Source organism: Vespula pensylvanica, chromosome 9, assembly GCF_014466175.1.
Source record: "Vespula pensylvanica isolate Volc-1 chromosome 9, ASM1446617v1, whole genome shotgun sequence".
Taxonomy (NCBI): domain Eukaryota; kingdom Metazoa; phylum Arthropoda; class Insecta; order Hymenoptera; family Vespidae; genus Vespula; species Vespula pensylvanica.
The window spans coordinates 3,867,453-3,894,900 of NC_057693.1; the positions used below are offsets into that span (position 1 = coordinate 3,867,453).

General features: G+C 32.3%; 1 protein-coding gene across 3 annotated transcripts in view; it reads left to right on the forward strand.

Annotated features, from left to right (window-relative positions):
• Nucleotides 1-27,448, forward strand: part of LOC122632111 (small conductance calcium-activated potassium channel protein) — a 114,123-nt gene that overhangs the window by 36,206 nt on the left and 50,469 nt on the right. For 2 of the 3 annotated variants that reach the window (XM_043818594.1, XM_043818595.1), the window contains one exon: nt 23,271-23,738. In XM_043818594.1, the coding sequence (XP_043674529.1) occupies nt 23,271-23,738 (468 nt within the window). Of the gene's footprint in view, nt 1-1,129; nt 1,499-5,880; nt 6,104-23,270; nt 23,739-27,448 lie in introns of those variants that run through there. The other variant, XM_043818597.1, reaches the window with a different exon arrangement.

Below are 27,448 nucleotides of genomic sequence, written 5' to 3' on the forward strand. Positions count from 1 at the left end.
GGTTTTAACAACGTCGTCGCGTAGAATTTAAAAGAGAAAGACAGACATATAGACAGAGAGAGAAAGAGGAAGAGAGGGTGTGTGTTGTGTGTGTGTGTGTGTGTGTGAAAAAAGGAAGCAAAGAAGAAGAGAAAAGAAAAGAAACGGAAGGAAGGAAGGAAGGAAGGAAGGAAGGAAGGAAGGAAGGAAGAAATAATAAGGGTGGCCGGTGGTGGTGGTTATAAACTGGAGCGTTCGAGAAAGCTCACGAGTGGAAAAAAGAGGAATATAAAGAGAGAGGAAGAGATAAGGTGACGGAGAGAGGGGAAAAAAGGGAGAAAGATAGAGTGATAAAAAGAGAAAGGAAAAAAAATTAAGAGGGTAAAAGAGAACGAAGGAAAGAAAGAAGGAAGAAAGAAAGAAAAAGAGAGAGAGAGAGAGAGAGAGAGAGACAGACAGGAGACGGATAGAAAGACAGAAAGATTAGAAAATAAAAAAAAGAAAGAAAGAAAGAGAGATAAGAAAAGAATAAAGATAGAGAAATTGACATATGTCTCGAGGAGATGTATCGTCGTCGCGGATTGCCGGTGCTACTGCCACGAGGATGCTTTCTTCTTCTTCTTCTTCTACTTCTTCTTCTTCTTCTTCCTCATCTTCCTCTTCCTCTTCAACTACTACTTATTCTTATTCTTATTCTTCATCGTGGCCCATCGCTAAACGCTACGCTGCTAACGCCAACGGATTCTTCTTTTATTCTTGTCAACGAGAGGAAGAACGATATAATCGAAGCCGACGTAGTGTCATCGAAAACGATTTGGACGACGAAGACGACGAGCATAATCATCGTCATCACTATCATCGTCATCGTTTTCATCGTTATTATCATCGTCAACATCGTTATCAACAACAACAACAACAACAACAACAGGAAAAAGCCAATCTTCATCAACAACAACTTCTTCTTCTTCAACAACAACAACAACAACAACAGTGTATCCTATTCCTTCTCATCCTTCGATATCTCGAATCGAGACTCGATAGTACTTTTTGTCGATCATTGCCCTCCTCCTCCTCCCTCACCCCCACCCCCGCCACCACCTCCTCCTCCTCCACCTCCTCCACCTTCTTCTACTTCTATTTCTTCTTCTTCTTCTTCTTCTTCTTTTTCTTCTCCTTTTTCTCTTTCCTTACCAATATCTTACGTCAAAGACAAAGACGACAACATCGTCAATGTCTTACTCTCCTCCTGCTAAATAATCCTAATTCACAATCGCGATCACGAGTACGACGTATAACGTCACCGACGACGACCGTCACGACTCTTTGCTACTGCCGTTGTTGTTGCTGGCCCGTCGCCGAAATCAAATATCGTGCTCGGCCTAACGAAAGAACTATCTTTCTAACGTGTGAAGAAACAACATTCGTACGGTGGTACTTCTTAAAACGATTATGTTGTCATTAGAACTTGGACAACTTTGATCCTGAGGGACTACGACGACGTTTCGATTACAAGGATCACGTACATATATTAGTTACTTATATAAATATATATATATATATATGCATGTGTATATATATTTATTTATTTATTTGTTTGTTTAGTTTTTCATTTATATGTATATTTATATATGCAGTGAATCGTCACAACTTTACACTCTCCTTACAACTGTTTTCGCGAGAATGAAGATTCCTCTGATGTGCGTTCGTTCTTATTAGGTATATACATACATATATACATACATACATACATATATACATACATACTTCCCTTTCTCTATCTATCTACCTATTTATCTATCTATCTACTTACCTATCTTCTATCCATCTATTTATCCACTTGTCTATCTGTCTATCGTATTCTACTTGTTCGAGATTAAAGAAAAACAAAACGTCTCTTTTCCCCTTCGACGTAGAATAGAAAAAGAAATTCGAAGATATACCGAATAAAGACGAGACTACACCAGAGAGTGTTTTATTCCTTCGCGATTTTTTTATCGATCCTATTTCGTGAAAAGAGAATTGCAAAGAACTCTCGGATGTCGTAACACGAGTCAAAGGTTTCGTAAAAGATTCTCGAAGCGTTCGATGTAACCGTGAAATTTGAGGAAAATAAGAGACGAAGAGAAACGAAGAGAGAAAAATAGAGAGAGGGAGAAAGAGAGAAACAAAGAGAGAGAGAGAGAGAGAGAGAGAGAGAGAGAGAGAGAGAGAGAGAAAAGCAACGGAATTTTCCTTTTCCGTTTTATTTTCTCTCGAACGATATTGTCCGTCGATGTTTCGAATACTTCCGTCGTGAAAATGTTACCTATTACACACACACGAAGATCAAATAGATCCCTCTCCTGATCCAGCCTGTTACAAAGGACAAACTCGATAAATTCTTTTCTCTTTTCCCCGTTTGGACATGATATCTTTCACGACCTTGAATGAAACGAAACGTATTTTATTGTTATTTGTTAGGACATCGTCGAGAATTACGTGATATTATATTCGTAAAAATCTCTCTCTCTCTCTCTTTCTCTCTTTCTCTTTCTCTTTCTCTCCCTTTCTTTTCGTGCACTTACAAAACGATTTGCCCGAATCGCGAAAGAGAGAGAGAGAGAGAGAGGAGAAAATCGTAACATAACTCGTTACATTACCTACGTATATATAAGCTCTATTTTCGAACGATCGACTGACCAAAGCTCTACTGCTGTTACTGATGCCGATGCTGAAACTGATGCTGATGGTACTACTTCATTACGTAACCTAATAGATAAACGCAACGCTGTGACCTTCGAACGAAAATTACCCCTTCGATATTTACCGAAAGATTTCAAATGAAATAATACGTAATTGCTAAAGAGTAAACTACACGTCGTTATTAACATTGATTAAATATTTAAATAATTTCAACAACGTTACAAAACCTAATAAGCATTGGTTAATAAATGCAATACGAATATAGGATTGTTATTACGTATATATAAAATATATACATATATATATATATATATATTCTGTTAAAGATATTCAAACGAAAAGAGATAATCGTTTGAAATTAGTTTTTTTCATTCTTCAACGGTATATCTAAAGATAGATAAAATCGACGATAAAAATCGTAAATAGGTACGCGTATTTTACCGGATATATCGATTCGAAGCTTTGCCTTTGACGAGAGCGATTGCGCGTGTCAAAAGAGTTGTATCGTCGGAGAAATCGACGAGAACGATAAGAAATCGAGAAAAGAAATCGAGGAATATAATACTTGTTATAACGATAAGAAACGTCGATTATTCTTTGTCACCTCGACAAAGGTCCATCATCATCATCATCATCATCGTCGTCGTCGTCGTCGTCGTCGTCGTCGTTCGCGATACACACATCTTTTTTTTTTCCTTTTGCTTTTTTTCCGAGAGTCGAAAGGAGTCGAGCGGAAGGAAGAAGAAGAAGAAGAAGAAGAAGAAAAAGGAGGCTGGAATGAGGGGTAGGGATAAGGGGTAAAAGAAATAATCGAACAATAGATAGGACGCGAATTTCTAAAGTGACTCGGATTAAGAACGAAGATCATCGTCGAAAACGAAGTTCATATCGGACATTGAGTGTTTTCAAAGTAAAATTCAACGTTACCGTATAGTCGTTTCGACTGTAGCTAATTCCGTTGGGCACTCGGCTACTATCGAAGAGACGATTACTTTTAATCGATCGGAACCTCCATTATCGAGGTCCGACGGTACCGCGAATCCTATCGCTGTTTCACCTTTTGCTGGACTAGCTCGGATTTGATCTCAAAATGAACAGGAAACACTCTCTTTCTCTCTTTCTCTCTCTCTTTTTTTCTCTCTAACTCTCTTTTTCCTATATTATATATATATATATATATATATTATGTGTATGTATGTATACGTGTATCTTTTTCTCTTTCTCTTTCTCTTTCTCTTCTCTGTATTTTTATTTCTTCTCTTTCTTTTTTTTTCTTCTTTTTTATTGAAACAACACCATCGAATCGACTAAATCGTATTGCCGGGATCAACGGAGAACGTGTCGTTCCTCTTAAAGTTAAGTGCACTGAGTTCTCGAATCTCGATTGTTATCTGAATGAAACATCTACGCCGTCTGTAAGGGTTCCATTTAATCTTCCAAAAAGAAAAAAAAAAAAAGAAGAAAAAAGAAATAAAAAAGAAATGCAAACAAAAAGAAATAGGAGATAAAATGAAATAAAAATTTCGTTGTCTTCCATCCTGGAAGGCGAAAAAAAAGCGATCTCTCTCGAAAAAAAATTAAGTAAAGGAAACAAAGAAAAAAAGAAACAAAAAAAAAAGGAAAGGAAAGGAAAGAGAAATTAAACAAAAAAAAAAAAAAAAAAAAAAAAAGACGAAAAATCTAATTGTTAGCGACGCAAGAGAAAGAGTAAGAGATAAAAAGTGAGTAGCAGTGAGAGCATAAAATCGTGTTCGCGTTTGTTCGCAATCAAACTTCATCATATCTCTCCGAACGAAAACCAATAACGTTTCGTTCTGGTTCATATGGAGCAACGGAACACGTATGAACAACCAGAATACGTACAAGCTACGATCGATTTTGCCAGGTTTTCTAAAAAAAAGAGATAAAGAGGAGAAAGTGGTACGTGTGTGACTAATTTCACATGCGAAAAGTAGACAGATAGAAAAAGATAAAAAAGGATAGAAAGAGATACAGAAACGAGAGAGAAAAAGAGAGACAGAGAGAAAGAGAGGCAGAGAAAGAGAGAGAGAGAGAGAGAGAGAGAGAGGGAGAGATAGGAATGTTGTTGCATCCAGTTATGATTTCGAGTTACGCGTTCGGAGGTTATCGCGGATGGTCGACTTTCGCTCGTTAAATTGGAACACATCGATTATTCGTCGTCCGTCGATTATTATCGCGATGACACCGTTCCGTTTTCTGACTATTAAACGAAGGTTCAACATACACGTGTGGGAGAGAAAGAGAGAAATAGAGAGGGAGAGGTAGATAGATGGATAGACAGATAGATAGATAGATAGATAGACAGATAGACAGAAAAAACAAAATTGTCTTTTAGGGAGGGAAACCTCGAAAGGACGAGTTTTTCGATGAACCTTTGAAGGACTCGATGAACGAGAAAAGGATGAACGCGTACGACATACCCAATTTCTTGCGAGTCCTTAGAAACCTCTTACGAACGAATACGAGTGTCTTTGCAACGAGAAGAAAAGAAAGAAAAAAAAAGAGAGAGAGAGAAAGGGAACGAGAAGAAAAAAAAAGGGGGAGGGGAAAAGGGAAAGGATAGACGCGTTAAGAAAAAGTAAAAGGATAAAAGGAGAAATAGAGAGAAATTGCAAGACGTCAGCGTGATCGAGAAAAAATATTGGAGATTTCAGCGAATTGTTTGAGGGAGTATCCATTCAACACCTTTTCTTAGAAGCAATTTGTTCCATCTTTCTTTATCTTCATTTTCTTCTCGTTTCTTTTATCCCGATCTCAATCTTTCTTTATCTCCTTCCCTTTCTTACTCTACTTATTATAATATAGATAAAGAAAACGATCGTTCACTTAACTTAACACTTAAAACTCAACTTATGAACGAACGCACGAAAAATCTCGAGGAGTATTACGATCTCGACGTATTTTCTTTTTCTTTCTTTCTTTCTTTCTTTCTTTCTTTCTTTCTTTCTTTATATATATATATATTTTTTTGTTTCTTCCTTTTTTTTTTATTTATTTTTTTTTTGTAGAGAGGAATAATCAACGTACACCTGGCAGTGCTTTCGATCTGAGAAAACAACAGCCAGAGAAGAATAATATTCAAATTAGAATGAGAGATAGGAGAGTGTATTGATATATTTGTATTGTATTTATATATATGTATATAATATATATATATATATATATATATATATAAATATATATTCATGACAAATATAGTGCGATCAACGATTAAATAGTTCCGATGATGAGTGAATTCACGTACATTGACGAACGAATATTCATAATCGCGATGGAGTCGAAGGAACGCGTTGTGTTCAACGAGAAAGTGAATCTTAGCGACGGAAAAACTGACTCAAGTTCTAACGGTGACACCTGTCTCGTGGATTCGCCGGATCTAACTTGAGGAAAAGGAGAACCGGATGTAAATGTCATTGAAAAGGTTGGTATATTTATTTAAAAAAAAAAAGAAAGGAAAAAAAAAAGGAAAAAAACCGTCTAAAGATATTGAAAGTTCTTATACGATTAAAAAGATTATCTTCGATAAGATAATAGAAAGATTATATTAAAAAAAGGAACGTGCATAAGAAAAGAAAACAGCGCGTTATTTGTACTAAACAATAAAAGCAGGACTACACAACGAGTCAATGAAAGTTTCGAGAATAAGGATCGTTCAAATGTATCTAGTAACTTGATCTCGAACTATTAAAGCTTCTTTGGTGCATCATGCTCTCTTTCTCTCTCTCTCTCTCTCTCTCCTCGTTCGACCTTTCGAAACTTTCCTCGTCTAGTACTACTCTTTGCCAAGTCTTATTATATTAGTAGGTAAAACCACGGAGCTTTCTCTATTCAATTTTCTTAACTATCTCGAAAGCATGCTTGAACTACGTTGAAATTGTCGCCACGATTCTTTGAAAACGTGTTCTATGAATGTACAACGTAGGTATTTATTTACTTATATAGCTGAAATATATATTTTATATAAAAGTGTCCCGGTGTACGCGATGCATAATCAAAAGAAAAGATACGAGAAAAAGAGAGAGAGAAAAAGAAAGAGAGAGAGAGAGAGAGAGAGAGAGAGGGGAAAAAAAAGAAAAAGAAAAAGAATTGGCTACTGTAAGGTTTAGAAAAGTAAGAGAAGAGAAGACTAGAGTAGACTAGAGAAGAGAAACCACCACGTTCTTTGCCAAGCTTTTCGGTAATTTGCGTTGACTCAGCTATGAAGGCCTAACATTTCCACTCCGATCACGTTTTCTCTACGGTTACTCCTTGGAGCCCGAAAGGAGGTTCATATACACAGGACGAAATTGACGACCCACTTTATCCTTACGAGAGGAACCCTCTCTCTCTCTCTTTTTCCCTTCTCACGATAACATTTTGACCGTAGTTCGAAAACTCGGCTCGTCAAATCTGATCAACACTCTCTCTCTCTCTCTCTCTCTCTCTCTCTCTCTCTCTCTCTCTCTCTCTCTCTCTCTCTCTCTCTCTCTCTCTATCTCTCTCACATTCACACAAACACACACACATTTATCAAAGTTTTATGAATAAAGAAAATCTTTCAAATTTTATCCGATAGGTTTACTATCTAGTGTCTATCTATCCTATTTATCTATCTATTTATCTATCTATTTATTTGTCTATTTCTTCCTTAACTCTCTGTAATAAAATGAAACTTATATTACGATACATTATTAATCGATCTTTTTTTTTTTTCTCTCTTTTTCTTTTTTCTAAGTAACTCTAAGTAAATGCATAATATAGGATCAAGCAAAAAGGTTCCTAAGCGATATTAAAAATCAATTACTCTTTTCCGAGACCTTTCAGCTTAATATTTCTTTCCTTTCTTTTTTATTTATTTGTTTATTTATTTATTTTTTTATTTTTTTTTTAATTATTTTGCTTTTCTTTTTCTCTCTCAGACTGTAGAACTACAAGCTTAGCTTGCGAAACTCCAAGCTTGACAAGAAATCTATCGACTCTCGATAAGAAAGTAATTGATTTTTAAAATTACCTTTAGAATTCTTTAGCTGCATACCCATCCTCAGGAGTTTTGATTAAAATTTTACGAAGGATACAAGAATATATCTCTATAAAGAAATATATACATACATATACGTACATGAGTATTAGATGGAATTTGAATGTGCAAAAAAAAAAAGAAAAAAAGAAGAAAAAAAGAAAGAAAGATACAACGAAACTGTTCGCATTGTTAGATTAGTCAAAATCTTAGAAATACAAGTAGGTATTTCGATATTGAAGTTGTGAAAAATAACGGTACATCCCTCCAAGTATTTTGTAATAAGATAAGCATTCCAAAGCGAGAAATAAGCATCTACGAAATGTTATACTTGAGAATAGAGAATGTAAAGAGAAACCGACATATCCGTCCACAGAATTTTCCCTTGGGAATACGTCTCAACTCTTATACGAATGGTTAGAAATTGCAAAAACAGCTGAGTCTTTCCGAGAGTCCTGACGTTTCATGTAACATCGTCATTTCTTTCTTTCTCTCTCTCTCTCTCTCTCTTTCGGCTCTACTCTTTTTTTTCCTTTTTCTTTTTTTTAATATTTTTTTCATCTTTATATTTTTCAAAGAGCACGGAGAAAGAGTTTATTTCGCTCTTGTATGCAGATTAAGTAACCATCCATAAAAATCGCGAACAATAGCATTTCGACTGGTTTTTTTTCTCGGTTGCTGTCGAGCGACCAATCATGTGGAAGAAAAAAAAAAATGAAAAAGAAAAAAAAAAGAAGAAAAAATCAAACGCTGGCGACAAACGTGACATTTATAGAAAAAAATATATACATACATATACACATACACAGACACATATATATATATATATGTACTGGGTGTCCTAAAATGTTTTCCACGCATACGTCCGGAGGGTTCGTAGAAGGGATCCCATAGAACAACTTTTTAATAGGAATCAATGACCATATCCCACCCTTAAGACAACTTAAGACGCTGTAGGGGTTTCGAAATTGGTCGTTGGCTTGCTTATCATGTGTAACATAACATAAAACAATCTGTTTGGTCTTTAGTAGGTTCAAATATAATGAAATTGTTTTACGTATAATCGTTTTGAAAAAGAAAAAAGAAAAAAAGAGTGAGAGAGAGAGAGAGAGAGAGAAAGAGTAAGAAAAAGAAATATATTTAATTGCTATTAAAAATTTGTCGTTTCGATACGTTTTTAATAATCACTTTCTCATCAATTCTATCGACGAAGTCAAAGTTTCGTTGGATGAGAAGAAATGAATACGAAAGAAAAAAAAAAAAGAAAAATAAATAGATAAAAAAAAAAAAGATTAAAAAAAGCAACCCATCGTAAAAAAAAAAAATTTAATTAAAAATCACGATGGACGTTTTAAAACGAGTACGATCGATAAGTACGCTAAGCACGCTCGTGAATTAGCTGTACTCGCCTTTCAATTCTCTCAATCTTCAAGTGACAAGACAAACGAGACTAAACGATGTGGCTTCACCGAGATAGATCGATCGAAAGAATTAGTTTCATTTCGAAAAAGGCTGGTAAAAGTAAACCCGATACAAGTATCTAGTAGTTTGCATCCGATGTTCGATAACGATCGAGTAATTTATATTTGTTTGATTATCATCTTTTGATTTTTTCGTGATAGAAAAGTAAAAAAAAAAAAAAAAAGAAAGGAATAATATAAAATTATGAACGAACGTTTAAGTCAAAGGGAAGTCATTTCGATGCTTATGAAATTATAAACAAATGTAAAATGTTACACACATGTATATATATATATATTTACTTATTTATTTATTTATAATCAAATCGTTTCAACAAATGCAATTTGAAATAAAAACGCGAGTAAGCTGAAGCAATAATATGCATAAATTATGCCTGCAACTTCTCTCTCTTTTTCTTTTTTTAATTAAATGTAATTTAATATTGATAAAAAAAAATGAATGTAATCTTATTAATCTTTCATGAACCAACTTGTTTCAATGTATACCAAAAAAAAAAAAAAAAAAGAAATAACATTACAACTATAGTATCACTAATAAAAAAAGATATTAAAAACTTCGAACAACACGAGAGAAACAATGAAATTTGCGATATAATGAAACAAAGTGAAACTTCAAAAAAATAAAAATAAAATAAAATAAAAGGAATAAAAAAGACACACACATACACACACACACACACACACACACACACAAATATATATAAATTTGCCATATCAAAGTTACTCGAAGTTATAGAAGGTTAATCAACGATACATAAAAGAAGAAGAATAATATTATTTGACTTGGAAAACCGAATGAAAAGTCACTCCCATAAAAGTTCATTATACTTATAAATAAAAACCATAGAAAAATTATGGATTTAGTTTGCGGACCATTGAATTAAACGTTAGAGAACTACTCTCCTCATCGATAATAACGACGCCGAGAGTCGGCTAAAGTCGGTCTTTAAATCAACGAATCACATTTTAGCATTTTGTCCATTTCGTAAACTCTTTTCGGCAGACACCGTGGCGTCCAACTAAATTATCGCATTTCCATGTAGGACGATCAAGCGCATCCGATTAAATATGTACATATTTTAACGCAGAGAGAGAGAGAGAGAGAGAGAGAGAGAGAGAGAGAGAGAGAGAGAGAGAGAGAGAGAGAGACACATAGAAGAAAAGAAAAAGAAAAAGAGAGAAAGAAGAGAAGCTTTAGAGCTATGTATATGAGATTTACGATGCAAAACGTCTCGACGTAGAGAGATACTAGTCGGACAATATTCTCACGAGTGTTCGTTCGCATTTCGTCTGTTTAATATAGAGAAAAAAAAAGAAAAAAAGAAATGAAAAAAATTGTAAAACAAGAATAGAAAAAAGAAGAAGAAGAAGAAGAAGAAGAAGAAGAAGAAAGTAGAAGAAGAAAGTAGAGGAATAAGAAACGTGAAAGCTTTCAAGTACTACTATAATATCGTCCCCTATGACATGCGATAGATCGCAAAGCGGAAAGTTCAAAGGCACAATAGTTATGTAAATGTGTGCACGTAAGGATATCAACGAACTTAGTTAAACGCACATATATATTCTCTCCTATCATTTTTCAACAAGACATTACCCGATGATAAGATCGATTTTATATCGATCAATTATTATTACTTCTAGTTTTTGTCCATTTATCGTTAAACGACGGTAATATATTTTATTAGATGTTTTAAAAACGTATAGAAGTTAAATGAGAAATTATGAAGGGTGAGTAGAATTAACGACGATGACGTACTTTCGATATTTCGCGTATACGCGAGTATATTATCCAGCGAAAGAAAGAAAGAAACAAGAAAATAAAGAAAAAGAAAAAGAAGATAGCATTTCATCGGTCGAAGGTACAAACCGAAACATAGAGAAACTCTGTTCGTAAGAATGCAATTGCTGGAAAAGCTCCCTTGGTGACGATTGCATCGGTCATTCTCAGAATTCCAAATATATATATATATATATATATACATATACATACATATATACACAATGGTCTTTCGAACACGACTGACTGACCCAAATTCAAACAGTACATATATTTACAAGCACACAGAGATAAGTGTAACACATAAACGAAATAAAACAGTGTTCAGAAAAAAAGTAAAAAAAAAAAAAAAAAACATGAAGAAAGAAAAAAAGAATCATCAAAATCAAAGACGAGAAAAAAGTAAATGAATTGTAGGGAGTATAAGACGAAAATAAAAAAAAATGTTTATGGAGTGATAAAGAAATGATGAGAAAAAAATACGACTGACGAACGTATGCATGTATATTATTGAGCATTGTATATAAAAAGCAACCATTAACCAATAATGATTGACGTTTATAATATCAAATGGGGCTTTCTTTTTTGTTTTGTTTCTTTTTTTCTTTTTTTTTTATCTTTTTCATCGATACGTCGTCGAAAGTAATTAAGAAACAGCATATACGTAGATATATAAAGAAGAATATCTAATCTATTCGAGATTAGTTTTTTAGGGGAAATGAATAACATCAATTTTGCTACGTACAATCGAAACACGGACGTACATATATACAAGAGAAAAATAGAGATAGAAAAAGAAAGAGAATACACTATCAAACAATTTCAGTTCTCCGTGCAAAACACACAACAAAGGCTTCGAACAATGCCACGTTAATACATTCTTCGTGAGTTACCGGCTAAATTAACCGGCGTAATATCTACGTAACACACACACCTTCATTCATATTTTAATGAAAATTCTTTTATCAGTAGCTAGTATAAACTCGTATATCCGACGTGTTAAATAAACATTTCGTCAAGAAAAAAAAGAAATGAACGATTGTTGTTCATTTATTTGAAAGACATTTTTCAAACACATCCATCCATTCATCCACCACGCATATGTACGTGCAGGACACACATAGACACAGATATACATATACCAATTAAACACACATACCTATCTCACCGGTTGACGAACATTTCTCTTTCGAAGTTAATTCACGCAAAATCGTTCTTTCGTTATGTTTCCAACTATATAGATGTATATGTGTGTGTATATATATATATATATATATATATATATATATATATATATATACGTATATATCGCGCAATTGTCACATCATTCACTGCGGTCACGGACTCTCCTTTGTGCGGCTCGTTCTGCACATGTCGCGATCCCTTTTCAACGATTCCTATCACTCAAATATCAACGACATCCATCCCCTACAGCAAGTTAAACTAAAACTCTACAAATATATAATATATATTATATATATATATGCACAAATATATAATATATATGTACATACATATATTATATATAATATGTAAATATATATAATATACACACTGTGTGTTTGTGTGTATGCATGTGATTGAGATATATCTAACTTCCTTCGCTAAAAATATTTTATATAACGTCATATTTAATTCTTTTATGTCATATCGTTAAAGAGATATATTCTAAACGTTAAGATATAAACGACATATAAAGAAAAGAAAATATAAGATAAGAAAAATAAAAACAAGAAAGATAACAATATAAAGAAAAGAAAAGAAAAGAAAAGAAATGGAACAACTTAACGTTCTATAGTCCCACACATACACACACTCACATGCATACATTATTATACTTGCATCATAGGTTTCTATTAGTAAAAAATGTAATTTACATTTAATCTTTTTCCTTTAACTTTACTATATGAGTTTAACATAAAATACTTGGTCTTATTATATGCAAATTATTGATTTTTTTTTTTTTTATATTTAAATTATATCAAAATTAATATAAATTACGAATTTTAAATGTTAATATACTTAGAACATAAAGAGCAGTTGGTTGAAACGTTGATGGACATCAAGATGTTCCTACGTTAATCTAAAAAGTTCTTTATTCGTACAAAATTTTTGCCGGACAGCTATAATCACTTTTTAATATAAAACGAGCGTTCAACCAACGTCAAGGGGCTATAATTTATAGTCACCTTTACGTAAAAAAGGGATTAAGACAAAGAAATAAAGAAAAAAAGTATAAAGAACAAAGAATAAAAAAAGAAAAGAAAAGAAAAAGCAACCCTTCGCCGTTCCTATTTTTTTATATCGAACATGCATATATACATACATACATATATATCAAATTTTTATCAAAGAAATAGAATTTATATTATAACATATCGAATATGAGTATATATCATCCATCCATCCATTCATTCATTCATTCATTCATTCATTCATTCATACATTCATTCATTCATTTTCATTCTGAACCTTTCAATTTCCAGATAATAGTATACAAAGTTAGTTAAAATAGAAGCTATATTTCATTTACGATACGCAATAAATAATATCCTGAATTAATCAACACAAGTCCTTTATCTTTTCATTTAAATCTATTCCTCTATATTTTACCATAAATATCATATTTCGTGCTTACGACTAATGTAGTCGTTAAAAATTCGAAAAATAAGCTTCGTCGAGAACGATCATCACGATCGAATAATGTTTTCTTTAATTTTTAAAACCACATTGGTACATCGTGTAACTCTTTTTGATACCAATGGTCGACACCTTTCTATCGAATTTCTTTCTCTCTTGTCCTCATCCCCCACCACCATCACCACCCCCACCATCTATCAAAAATATCGTCGACGGCATTCGTCATTTTCAACGACAGACTCGTTACGACTTTTTTCCAACCCCTGCCACCACCCCTCCTCCTCCTCCTCCTCCACCACCATCTTTTTTTTTTACAACCCTCGACCAGCCGATTCTTCTTCGTTTACAATTCGTTTCTGACGTTCAATTCGAAAAATACAAAGTAAAAAAAAAAAAGAAAACAGGAAACGATAGATCGATATATATATATATATATATATATATATATATGTATATATTACATATGAATTAAATTCGATGTATGAATTAAACGAATTTATGTATTATAATATTTACTAATCCTTCTAAATGTTTCTATAATCTCTATAAATCGATTTACTAATTATAATAATTTATCAATCGTTCATTAAACGAACGGTTTGTGAATGAAACTTTTACGAGTGTAAACGTTTGAAAATCAATTATCTTAATACTTAATAAAAAATTCCGATTGCGAAATAGGAAGGTATTAAGTAATTCAACTATGCGAAATATATATGAGAGAAAAGAATCATCCCCCGTTGCACCCCTTTGCTCTTGAGAATTAAACGATACTGCTCACCGCCGCTCTCTAAACGCTTACGCTCGTTAACGAGATTATAGGGAGAATTTAATATACACGGGTAAAGGGAAATAGAGAAATATAGATAGATAGATAGATAGATAGATAGATAGATAGAGAGATAGAAAAAGGAAGAGAGAGAGAAAGAGAGAGAGAGAGAGAGAAATCCTTGACGGAATCCTCTGGAAGACGGTAAACAAAAGAAAACAAGACAAGACCGATTGATCGTGACTTAATGAGATTCGTTAAGGACTTTAAACGATTAGTCTTTTTGCATCACTATCTCTATCTCTATTTCTATCTTTATGTCTATGTCTATCTCTCTCCGTTTCTCCCCCTTTTTATCTCTCACTCTCAAAGTTATATCGAATTCTCAAACAAATTTTTCTTTCGATTAAGATGGTCGACTTCTCGACGAGAGAAATAAAAAGAAAAATAGGAAGAAAAGTTTACAAGTTATTTTCTTTCTCTTTCTCTCTGTCTCTTTCTCTTTCTCTATAATTTTGTCTCTTTCTTCCTTTTCTACAAACACGAATCGAATAATATCACGATAGTTAGGAATATAAGATGATAATTAGCTTCATTAAGAAACTTATCGTATCTTCTCTTCTTTTCTTGTACCGCTTCGTTTGACGATGAATAAGAATCTTAATTTATGAGTAACTATTAAAAGCTTAAGTACGTATTTGAATAATTTGTACGAATTGAAAAAAATAAAAAAATAAAAGAAGAAAGTGAATGAATAAAGAGAAGATAATAAAAATCGTTTGATAAATAGAGACGATATTTTATAGATTTATAAAGCTCCTTATGTTCGAAGAGAAAAATTATATACTACTAATTTATATATGTAAATATATATATATATATATATATATATATATATATATACATTCATACATACAGACACACAATATTATCGGAAATGAAGAAAAGAAGGGTAATTTCGTAATACAATTTTCCGCGAATACCAGGATGAATACAAAATATAAAATGTGTCTCGAATATGGGCGTGCCTTTGCACTTTGTGAAAATTCCTAGTTCGACGGAATTTCGTCTTGCTCTCTCTCTCTCTCTCTCTCTCCCTCTCTCTCTCTCTCTCTCTCTCGTCGCTCGATATTTCAGCGTTCATGCATTTATTGCAAAGAGAGGTAAAACGATCTTTGCGTAGAATCGAGATTAAACGATAAATAAATCGAGTGACGAAAAACTTAACAAATTTTTCACGTATATTAAAAAGAATTATATATATATATATATAAATATATATAAATATATACAATAATTATATATATATATATGTATATATATGAGATTAATAATTTTATATAAAATCAGAAGAATCAAGTTCAGAGTTTGATAGCTGCCATAGCTAAATTAATTATTAATAGCGTTAGATCCTGTTGTCAGAGAAAATGAACTAATTGCTGTCTAATATCATCCGATAAATTATACGACGACGACGACGACAACGACGACTACGACGACGGACAATGGACCCTTTACCTTGCTTGCTTTAACTATGGAACTGCTACTACTGCTACTGCTACTGCTACTGCTACTGCTACTGCTACTGCTACTGCTGTTGCTGTTGCTGATGATGATGCTGCTGCAACATCTAGCGCATCTAAGTAATATGTACATACAAGCTATGAACGAAAACGTCAATGCGAACGCCACCACCTCTATCGATTCTTCTCTCTCTCTCTCTCTCTCTCTCTCTCTCTCTCTCTCTCTCTCTCTCTCTCTCTATCTATCTATCTATCTCGCTCGCTCACTCGCTCGCTCTTTCTCTCTTGTGTACGTGCCAAACGCAGGATCTTCCTTTAGATCCCTTTCAGACAAATAGAATGCTGTTAAACATCAATGCGTCAAGAATGTGAGAACTATCTCGAGAAAGACGATACTTTGAACTCCCCCCATGATTTCTAATAATAAACGCATTTGACAGAAGCTAATCGTCTTCGAACGAATTGCCAAAGATAAAACGGAATCGTTACTAATTTAAATAAAATCCTTTATCGTCGTCTTGAATATTAAAAAGCGCATAATGGAGGAGGACTGTTATTTGCTTGGTAGAACGAAAAAAAAAAAAGAAAAGAAAAAAGAAAGAAGAAAGAAATAAAGAATAAAAAATAATCTTGCCATTTTGATTAATTAAATTCGAGGATCGAACTTTGATCTTTCAAGGACGAAGGTCGTGAAGGTTGTAAAAAAAAAAATTATCTTATCCAATTCAACATTTCGATTGATTAAAAAGAAAACTCAGCATAGCGAGATCAAGGTTATCATAATTACCATCCTTCCTCTACCTTTTTTTGTCTTTCTTTTCAATGCCACACAGACCTACCTATTCGTTTTCTTTTTCGTTTGAATTTTTATCCTCTTATTTCTGTTTCTTTCGTATACCATAGGTCACGAGGTTACGAATCATGAAATTATTCACGTGATGCGTTTCACGATCTTCCGTGGCGTGGAATAATTAGCACGTTTGCTTGAGTTTCGTGTAACAGGTTGCAAGGATGACTTCTCCTCTCGTCTAGCTATATGTATCATGATACTTCCCTTCTCCATCGTCAACAAACTATTATTATTCTCTGAATTGATAATTAGTTTACTCGAAATAAGAATATTTTAAACGTATAACAATATATCTATCTCATTTCATTACTTCTATCACCTGGACGATATATATATTTTAATATGATAAAAATTCTTATTTTCATTTCAACACGAAGCAAACTTTCAAATTATGTGCATGCTTCTACATGTAATCTATTATTATTTATCTATTTCATTTTATCGTTCCTTTCCACGTTTTCGAAACATATATTTCAATATATTATGATAAAAATGTTTATTTACATTCCAATTTTGAACAAAAATTTCCAACTTTGTTCGACTTCAATGTTGGACTCTATTCGTATTTATTGTATCTATTATTATTTATCTATTTCATTATTTTATCATGTCCATTTCCACCGGACTTAAATCACGCGATTTCAATCTGCTTCGTTGTAATAAAAATTATTCTACAAAATTTTTGTACGACTAATTACGAAATAATTCAGATAAGAAGCTTCCATTCTTTCTTTCTTTTCTTTTTTTTTTTTTTTACACTACGTTTAGATATATCATTTCATTATCTACTTCCAGCGAACTTTAATGAAGCGATCGTAATCTAAACTTTATATATATATATATATATATATATATATATATATATATATATATATAAATAAAAACAATTCTTATTCCTATCTTACGATTATTACGAGATAATCGAGATAGAAAATTTGAAGTTTTATAAAACACGAATTTCACATTGCGCGTGTATAAGAAACGTGTGAGAGATAATAGTGATGGAAGAAAATGCAAAATGAAATCACGTCCGACGTAAGCTTCTAATTTCAAAGACAATAATGGTATAGGACATGTGAGAGCCGGAAGGAGAAAGGAGAAGAAGCGAAAAGTAGATACTTTTGAGAGTGAACTTATAGGATAGAGTGAAAGAGAAGAAAATAGAAAAAAAAACAGGGAAAGAGAGAGAGAGAGAGAGAGAGAGAGAGAGAGAGAGAGAGAGAGAGAGAGAGAGAGAGATCAAGAGTCACAGGTTTGCTTCTTCTTTTTCTACTTTTACTTTTACTTCTTCTTCTTCTTCTTTTCCTCATCGAGATATCGCTTCGTTACATGAAAACCCCATTTAAGTGTTCACACTAAAGATTACTTCGAAAACTCTAATTTATCGTGACGCATCAAGTCTTTCGGTTTGCAAGAGCACATTATGTGCACGATATCCCATCAGTAGCGACAAAAAAAGGATGCTATCGAGCGACAAGAAATGACAAAGTGAGAAGGAAAAGGAAAAAAGAAAAATAAAGAGAGAGAAGAAAAAAAGAGAGAAAGGAGGGGGAAGAGTCTGAAAAAAAAAAGATTAAGAAAAGAAAGATTGAATAAAGAAAGTGAATCTTTTGTGATAAAAGTGTCTTCTTGATTATATATATATATATATTTTTTTCTTCTTCTGTTACTCTCTTTTTTGCTGCAATTTTTTTCTTGTGTCGTTCCCACACGACTTAACGAAAAAGAGAGAAAAAGTTTGTACGCGTGTGTGTGAAAGAGAGAAGAACTTTGTGAAAACTCATCGATATATCGCAAACGGGTTAAGCTCGAACTAGAAAGAAGGATATCGAGCATCGTTTTTCTTTTATTCGATACTTAAAAGAACGCGATCGTTTGTGATTTCCAGCCACGTACCGACATTTTATCCGATAAATCAGTTTTCTGTGTACGCTTAGCTCTTACCCAACGAAAAGTAGAGAAAGAAGAATTTCAAACTCGACACATGTGTCTCGTCGTACTGTTACGTACATCCGGTATTATTGTATGGTATCTCTCTCTCCTACATGAAAGTTCTTTCTTTTTCTTCTTCTTTCTTTCTCTTTTTTTTTTCTCTTTCGTTTCTTAGAAAAGAGCAAGAAAATGGACGATGTATAACGTGTCATAAAGAAACTTCGAAAAATCGAATATAAAAGACACTTCGTTTATTACAATCGTCGTATTGTTCTCGATCGCGTGCATCGAATGAAAAAAGAAAAGAAAAGAAAAAAAAAATTATTAATCCTTATCGATCAAAAAATATTACAATACATTTTTGTCGGGCAACTTCAAACCATAGGAACTTTTTAGAATTTATAAAAAAAGATTAACGAGAGAGAGAGAGAGAGAGAGAGAGAGAGAAAAAGAAAGAAAAAAAAAAGTAAAACGAAATAGAAAGGCGTAGAAAAATATTAATTAACTTTTAAAATTACGTAGAAATTTTTGAACCACTCGATGTGTACGAGCTTCGAAATTTAAATAAAGCGTTAAGCTGAAAGTTCGATTAACCGATTGAAAAATGTAAGAGAAGTTATGAAATAGTAATTTTCATCCACAAAAAAAAAAAAAAAAAAAAAGAATATATCTTAAATAATCATAATCAAGTTTCTCATTGTGAGCCCCAATGAAGTCTAAGAAATAATTGATGCTCAATAATTTAATAGGTAGCCGTCTCTCGCTTTTGAATTCGCGTGAAATCGCACGAGGTCTCGATTTTATACGACGCCAAAGTCATTTTCGCGGTCCGTTGGCATTGTCCTTGTTATGCATCGTTCGACGCGACGTTTGAACGCTCATTAAACGTTATTTCGTATATATTGTTGACTCCCTAACATTTTCTCCTATCTCGAAACGTTATAACACAAGATACTACAAAAGTTTCGAACGTCGAGTTAATGTTTCCTCTAGCAAGATATATATATAAAAAAAAAAAAAAAGAAAAAAGAAGTTACGCGTAAAAATAACGAAGTAAAAATTTTCTCTTCCTCCGAGTAATTTCTCATATGGTATTAACATACTTCTTTTTTTCATGGAGAACGCGATCTAACTTGAAGTACGATTAAAATTTTTTTACTTTAGTATAATATAGATTCGGATGTGTGTATATACATAACAACACTCTCGTTTAGAAGTTATTCTAAAAAGAAAAAAAATAACAAAAAAAAAGAAAAAAAAAAGAAAAAAAAAGATATCGACAATTAAACACTTTCATTCTTTTACATCAATACTGCATATATTGCATATACTTCGTAAACGAAATAAATAATAATACATCTTATATATGTGCAATTCGAGAAATAAAATAAAATTCATGATAATTCTATTACGTTTCTATCCTAAAGTGCTTGTTTAAAAAAAATAAATAATAAAAAATAAAGAAAAAAAGAAAAAGAAAATAAATAAAAAAAAGAAAGAAAGAAAGAAAGAAAGAAAGAAAGAAAGAAAGAAAGAGATAAAAGAAAATAGCTCATGAAGAAATATCGAAAGGGAATTGTTAAAGCCGGTAAAAGATTTCACAGCAACAAATTCATTTTAACGATCGTTATAGGCACTAAATGTCCGAATCGAGGTTGATCCTTTCAACATTACTCGACTTGCCGACCACGAAAGTCATTCCTTATCCAGACACCTGGACTTAAAACTTTTCTACGAGTTCGCCTATCGTCGCAATAATAAATATTGTCCCTGACAATCCTCGCCTTAGCGAACGTAAGATGGTAGGATAGTGGAATCGGCAAAAGCATTACGCGAATAAGAGAGAGAGAGAGAGAGAGAGAGAGAGAGAGAGAGAGAGAGAGAAGCTTTTCCTCTTTCTACTATCACCAATGAATCTTTCTCTCCACTTTCTCCATCTCTTTTCTTTCTTTTTTTCTTTTCTTTCCCCCCCTTTTTTTTTTATTCCACCAAAGATAAGCCTTATCTCTTCTCGTGCATTTAACTTGCCGTTTCCTCTCGTTCAACTTATCGATATCGAGTTTGAAAGTTTCTCCGATGATAGGGGAAGATAAATAACGAGAATAATTCATCGATAAAATATATTAAATGTACCCGTCCTTTAGATCGTTAAGAACTCGGAATATGTTATAAATTTTTTGTATTCTTCTTTATACTTTCTTTCTTTTTTTTTTTGTTTTGTTTTTTATACGACGTAATTTATGGGACGATTATGCTACTATGATCACATAAAGTAACTTCCAATTTATGAAATACATATATATATATATATATATATATATATATATATATATATATATATATATATTCTCTCTCTCTCTCTCTCTCTCTTTCCCTACAAGTACCATTATACATAATAAATTTATTACAATTAAACGTGACTCGCTTATCATCCCGACATTGTATAATTTCATTAAATATTTTTTTGACTCTCATCGTTTCCTAGATATTAACCCAGTAATAGTTAACCTGATAATAATTATCGAGCCACACTATATACGATATATATTATCGCATGCAACATAGTATTCGATATATATATATACACACACACACCACACACATACGTAGTATGCGAATGAGAGATTTATTTTTGAATTACCAATTAAAGCCGGTCAACCGGAGTTACTTTACTCGATAACGAGTATACTGACACTCGTTTTCCTTGATACATATATTCCTTCACCCTCTCCCGTTAAATATATTGCTTCTCGATCCCTTCCTACGCTTTCTTGTCTTTCGTTAACCCTCCTATTTTCACAAGTTCTCACGCAACTTTCGTTGAAGCCAATAAACGCTGAGAAAACGGTTCAGCTTTCGTGATTTCGCGATAATTATATACACGAAACGTTCTTTCTTTTTATTTTTAAAAATTCATTCAACAGATCTTTTTTTTTTTTTTTTTTATCGAATGAAATCGACAATTATCGTTCCACTTAATCTTCAATCCCTTGACCTTGAAATGTAAAGTAAAAAAAAAAAAAAGAAATGTTGCACTTGATGTTTCGTGTGTTGTGTCTACGTAGATCACATCTGTCGAAACTTTGAATTGAATTGCTATCACTCTTATTTACTTTTGCATGATTTTTTAATAAATAAAAAAAAAAAAAAAAAAAAAAATCTATTTCTTTTCACGAATACTCTTATATATACGTACAGATAGAGACAAAAGTTCATAGATGATTTTAAAGATCGATTAATCTTGTTCGCGATTTTTTCAACTAATTTTTTTATTTGAAATTTGTAAAACTGCCCGACCTAAACTTTAAGCCCGAAAAGTTACGAAAACGAAGTAATCAGTTTTCGAAATCATCCAAGAACTTTTGGTCCACGTTATACTGTATACACAAGGATTAGGCACTTAACATTTAACACTTAAGTACATACTTTGTATAACTTCTTAATGATGCTTCGAATGGAATATTCAGTGAGATTAAATATTCATGTTACTAAACAATTTCAATTAAAAATCTAACTTCGAACAAATCTTTCGAAAGATATTTAATAATCCGATTCAAAGTTTCATTCAAGTCAAATAAATACGAACGGATACAATTTATACATACAATTTTATATTCTCGAATGCATGCAAATTTTTTGATACGTAGTGTATGTTTTTTTTTTTTTTTTGATCTACCTCGTATGTATTTTCTGTAATCTCTTCGTTTATATATTAACATTAAAATAAAAGAAAAAAAAAAGAACATTAACAATAAGAAACAAAATAATTTGAATAAAAAGAATTGCTTTTCAATTACGTAGTTCTTATTACTGTAACATAATACGAGTGGATATACATAACGATTATAATATTAACATAAATTGAGAATCAAGACTAATCCAATCGTAATTAAAAAGTTATGCGAAGCACCATGTACACATTTATCTATGGACCAATGACGACGAAACTAACGCGTTATCATCGATAATACAATAGACCCGTTTCGAGTTACGTAAGTTATGCAAATATGGAAAATATTATTAATTTTGCATTTGTTGTTTCTCATACGAATGTAAATTTTATATACCGAGCGCTAGCACAATTTTAATCCTTCTAAAAATAATCTAATCATATCTCGCGTTTAGAAAAAAGAAAAAAAATATATATATATATCCTATATAAAAATCATATTAATTAATCTATACAACAGTACAATATAATATCAATACAATGAAACCGATACAATCTTAGTTATAACGTATACTATAACATTTTCAAATCGTATAACCTTCGATATTACAAACACCATTAGAACATATCAAACATATCTAAATCATACTTAAAAACTCGTGAACGAAACTTCTCCATAGATATATAGTAACGATGAACGATACTTAAAAAAAAAAAAAAAAAAAAAAAAAGAAAAAGAAAAGAAAAAAAAATCAAACCTTGCGATGTATATAACGGTGATGTATCATCGTGATTAACGCGACGTTACATCTCTATATCATCGATATACGATCTATTGTATGTTCGAAGTCGTAGAAAAAAATATAAAAAATAAAAATAAATAAATAAATAAAAAACAAGATCAAAATTTCTACCATCTAAAAATAGCAAACGGTATACGATTTTTACAGTTGCGGAAGCCAGTGTCGACACTCTCGATTCCGGGTGCGATGAAGAACAGCGGTGGAAGTGCTGGTGGTGGTGGTGGTGGTGGTGGTGGTGGTGTTGGAGGTGTCGGAAGTGGAGTAGGTAGCAGTGGTGGTGGAGGAGGAGGGGGTATAGGAGGTGCAGGTTGCGGAAGTGCCGGAGCTGCAAATGCGGGCGAAGATGCTGGAATCGCACTCGTTGGTGTTCACAGCGAATATCCACGTTACGTCGACGAAAGGATGTTAGGAGGGGGTGGCCCTATGAAGGGACCCTCAGGTAGTATCGGACCTGGCTCCAAACATAAACCGAACGTCGGTTATCGTCTCGGAAGACGGAAGGCACTCTTCGAAAAACGCAAACGCATAAGCGATTATGCACTCGTTATGGGAATGTTCGGCATCATTGTCATGGTCATCGAAAACGAACTCTCCAGCGCCGGTGTTTACGGAAAGGTTAGTTTTTTAGTATTATTATTATTATTAATATTATTATTATTGTTGTTGTTGTTGTTGTTGTTGTTGTTGTTATTATTATTCTTTTTCTTTCTTCTTTTTTCTTCTTCTTTGGCTTTCTCGTTTACGTTATTATCGAATTTAATTTTCGATAAATTTAATGAACGATAATATTATCGTATATCATACGCTGCTATCGGAGATCACGATTTTCTATTATAATGAAAAATACGTTCGTATTTTTCATTGGAAATATATTTGAGTGTTATTATACGGTATATCTACAAGTATTTCTTTCTCGATCGATTACTTCTCTTTGAATTTCTTTTCTTTGTTTTCTTTAGAAAGAAGATATATTCTATACGCATATAATATTTAAAATTTCGATTTAAATCGTTCTACTTTTCATATATTTCACATGATACGCAACTTATAATAGATGTTTCTAAACGATTTTATAATCAATAACGTTTCCGTCTTCCATTTTGTTTTATTAAATAAACGATGCTTCACGTTGGTAACGATTTAACGATTTCATTGAGAGAAAGAAAAAAAAAAAAAAGAAAGAAAATAGTAACTATCGTTAAAAGTAAAGATTAATAATATATAAATTTAACAATACACACGATACTTAGAATCCCGATATCACTAAATAAATTTATTTTCATTAAAATTCAAACTTCTACGTACGTAAGTAAATATATATGAACGAAGTGGTAAAAATAAAACGTTTGTGATTTACACGTATGTATATCGTTTAAAAGATCATTTATATTCTATCAATCTTCTCATATCGATCTATAATTAATTAACAATGTTTAAGATATCAACTAACGAACGATATCCAACCTGCATATATATACACATATCTATATTTATACCTATACTTAAACCTACAATATATTATATATATACGTACTTACATATATATTATAGTCAACGAATTTGTTAAATCAGATCTGAAGTCGTTCCTATCGAATAGAAAATTCCGAAGCAACGCAAAATCACGTTTGTTCGCGTCGAAGGTCGAGCGTCGAATGCCAGACGATTTACACGTAGTACATGTTTGTTTACATGGATAAATATTCTAGAATATGAATCACTAAATATTTCGCAGAATTAATATATCAGAGAGATACCTCGTAACATGCCTGTGTATTTATTTTTTGTAAATAAACATATGTTTATACAGTTCTGGTTTTCTAGGAATTAAACGTGGCTACGTTGATTGTGCTGATATATTTATGTTTTTATTTTTTACACACGTGTTATATATTTCACGTGTGTATGATCTCGTTTTCCACGAATTTACATATATCCTATGTATCTCCATACAAGTTACTCGACTTTTTATTTTTAACTACGAAAGACAAACGTATTAAAAATTATTACTTTGTAAAATAATCAAAATCTAATGTAAAGAAAAAAAAAACAAAAGCGAATAATTGATTTTTTATTCTTTGCTCTGTCAAAAAAACAAAATCAAATAAATAAACAAATCCTAAAAAAAGAAAAAAAAAAACTCGAAACTTCGTTGAACACGTTTTTGTAAGAAAAAAAAAAGAAAGAAAGAAAGAAAAAGAGAAAGAAAAAAAAAATATACGCGAATAATTGGATATGACCTAAATTTGTTGAAAACTAAAAAACAAACACGAACAAATTCGAATACATAGATCATATTACTCCATCCTTTACAACATTTATCCGAATCAATTTAATAGCAACATTTATCAAGTTACCAAAGTAAAGTTCCTTAATTGCATCGTCTATTATTACTTCGTATTATTCGAAAATTCGTACAAGTGAATACTTAAAAATAATTACACTACTAAATTATCGTCTTATAGATCATTAACTATGATAAACTAGCTAGCTCGGAAAATAAGAAAATAATGATATACTTTCCTTGAAAAGTTTCGATCGAATTAACGAACGAAATTAATAATCAACATTTCATAATCGAGAAGATATTTTATTCAGAATCATATCGATATTACGTTAATCGTATCAATGAAATCTAATCCCAGTAAAAATTAATTATATCCATCTATTTACATAACCAATATAAATGTAACTAACATTACATTACATCACATCACTCCAACACTCAGTCCTATACAATATACAGATTGAATGAAAAGTACTTTGATGAATTTGAAAAATTAATTACTCTTTTTCGACACTTTTTAGATTAATTTTTCTTTTACTTTTATTATTTCTTTTCTTTTTTTTTTTTTTTTTTTTTTCGTTGATCGTAAAAGTACAAGCCTAGAAACTTTTGTCTGAACTTACGTAACTTATTTTTACGGGTCACTTATCGATATAATATATATATATATATTTCTTTTTTTTCGTAGGTTTAATTATTTCTGATAAAAATCAGGACTAATGTTATCAGAAACGAAGGAAAACTCTTAATTACTTTTATTCTCCTATCCCATCCTCAACCCCAATCATTCTCCACTAGCGTCTACCGGTTTCTCATTCCTCTCTCGAAGATGACATCGCGAGATTTCTCTTTAACTTCATGGCCCTTAAGCGATCCTTACAAACGACGCGTCGTATTGATTTTCCCGTCTTCCACATTAACGTTCGTCTACCCTGATAGGATTTACTACGAACGGCGAAGCGGCCTGGCGACTAGACACGAAAAGAGAAAACTAGTTTCCTTTCTTCGAACTTTTCGGATAAGCACGAAGCGACACTTAAGTAGAAGCTTTATTGTCGTTCTTCGTTCTCTCTCTCTCTCTTTCTCTCTCTTTCAAACCTCATTTTTTTACTTTTATTAATATATGAATATGAGTGTACGTGTATGTATAACAGTTTCGTCTCCAAAGTACGATCATTCTTAACAAGAGTTTCAAGCATGTATCGAACGGATAACCATATCTTTCGAAAAATATTATCCTAAGCGAGGTAGAGTAAGAGAGTGGTTGGAGGGTGTAGGACACGTGCGAAGAAGAAAAGAAGGAAAAAAAAATGAGGAAGAATGAAGTAAGCGCGTATATCTTTTGTAAAAAATTTCCATCGCAAAAAGAAAAAAAAAAGAAAAAGAACGAAATTCTTTATCGGTTTTTATATATATATATATATATATATATATATATATATAAAGATCCAATCTCGTTAATAGAAAGTCTCTCTCGAGGATTTACAATAACGATAAAAATAACGACAACAATAGTAATAATATAATAATGATTAGGACGATTAAACAATCTCGAAAAAGTTACACCATAAGATATCTCCTTCCCCACGCAAGGTACTCTCTCAAAACAAAAAATAAAAAATAAAAAATAAAAAATAAAGAAAGAAAAAAGAGGGGGAAAAAATTAACTACGTTAACGTTAACGTATTCAACGACGATACTTAGAACGATCGAAACGTCTCTTGGGGAAACTTTTAACGACCATGAAGGAATCACTTATTTCGAGGAAAAGAAATTTGTAACGTAAGTTTTGGTCTCAGTTATACGTACTACTAGTAATACAAGTCGAATCCGGTTAATACGATACGATGTGTGTTGTATGGGGTAATGAAACGTCTCGTATATTTTAAAAGAATCGAGAAAATCGAGTTAAAGCCAAAGAGGAATATCGTAGGCGACTGAATTACTTTGTTGATCGGACCAATCTTCGTTCTGAGTCTGTGCCCAACTTGCGGTGGGAGGGAGGACAAGGAGAAGGAGAAGAAGGAGGAGAAGGAAGGGG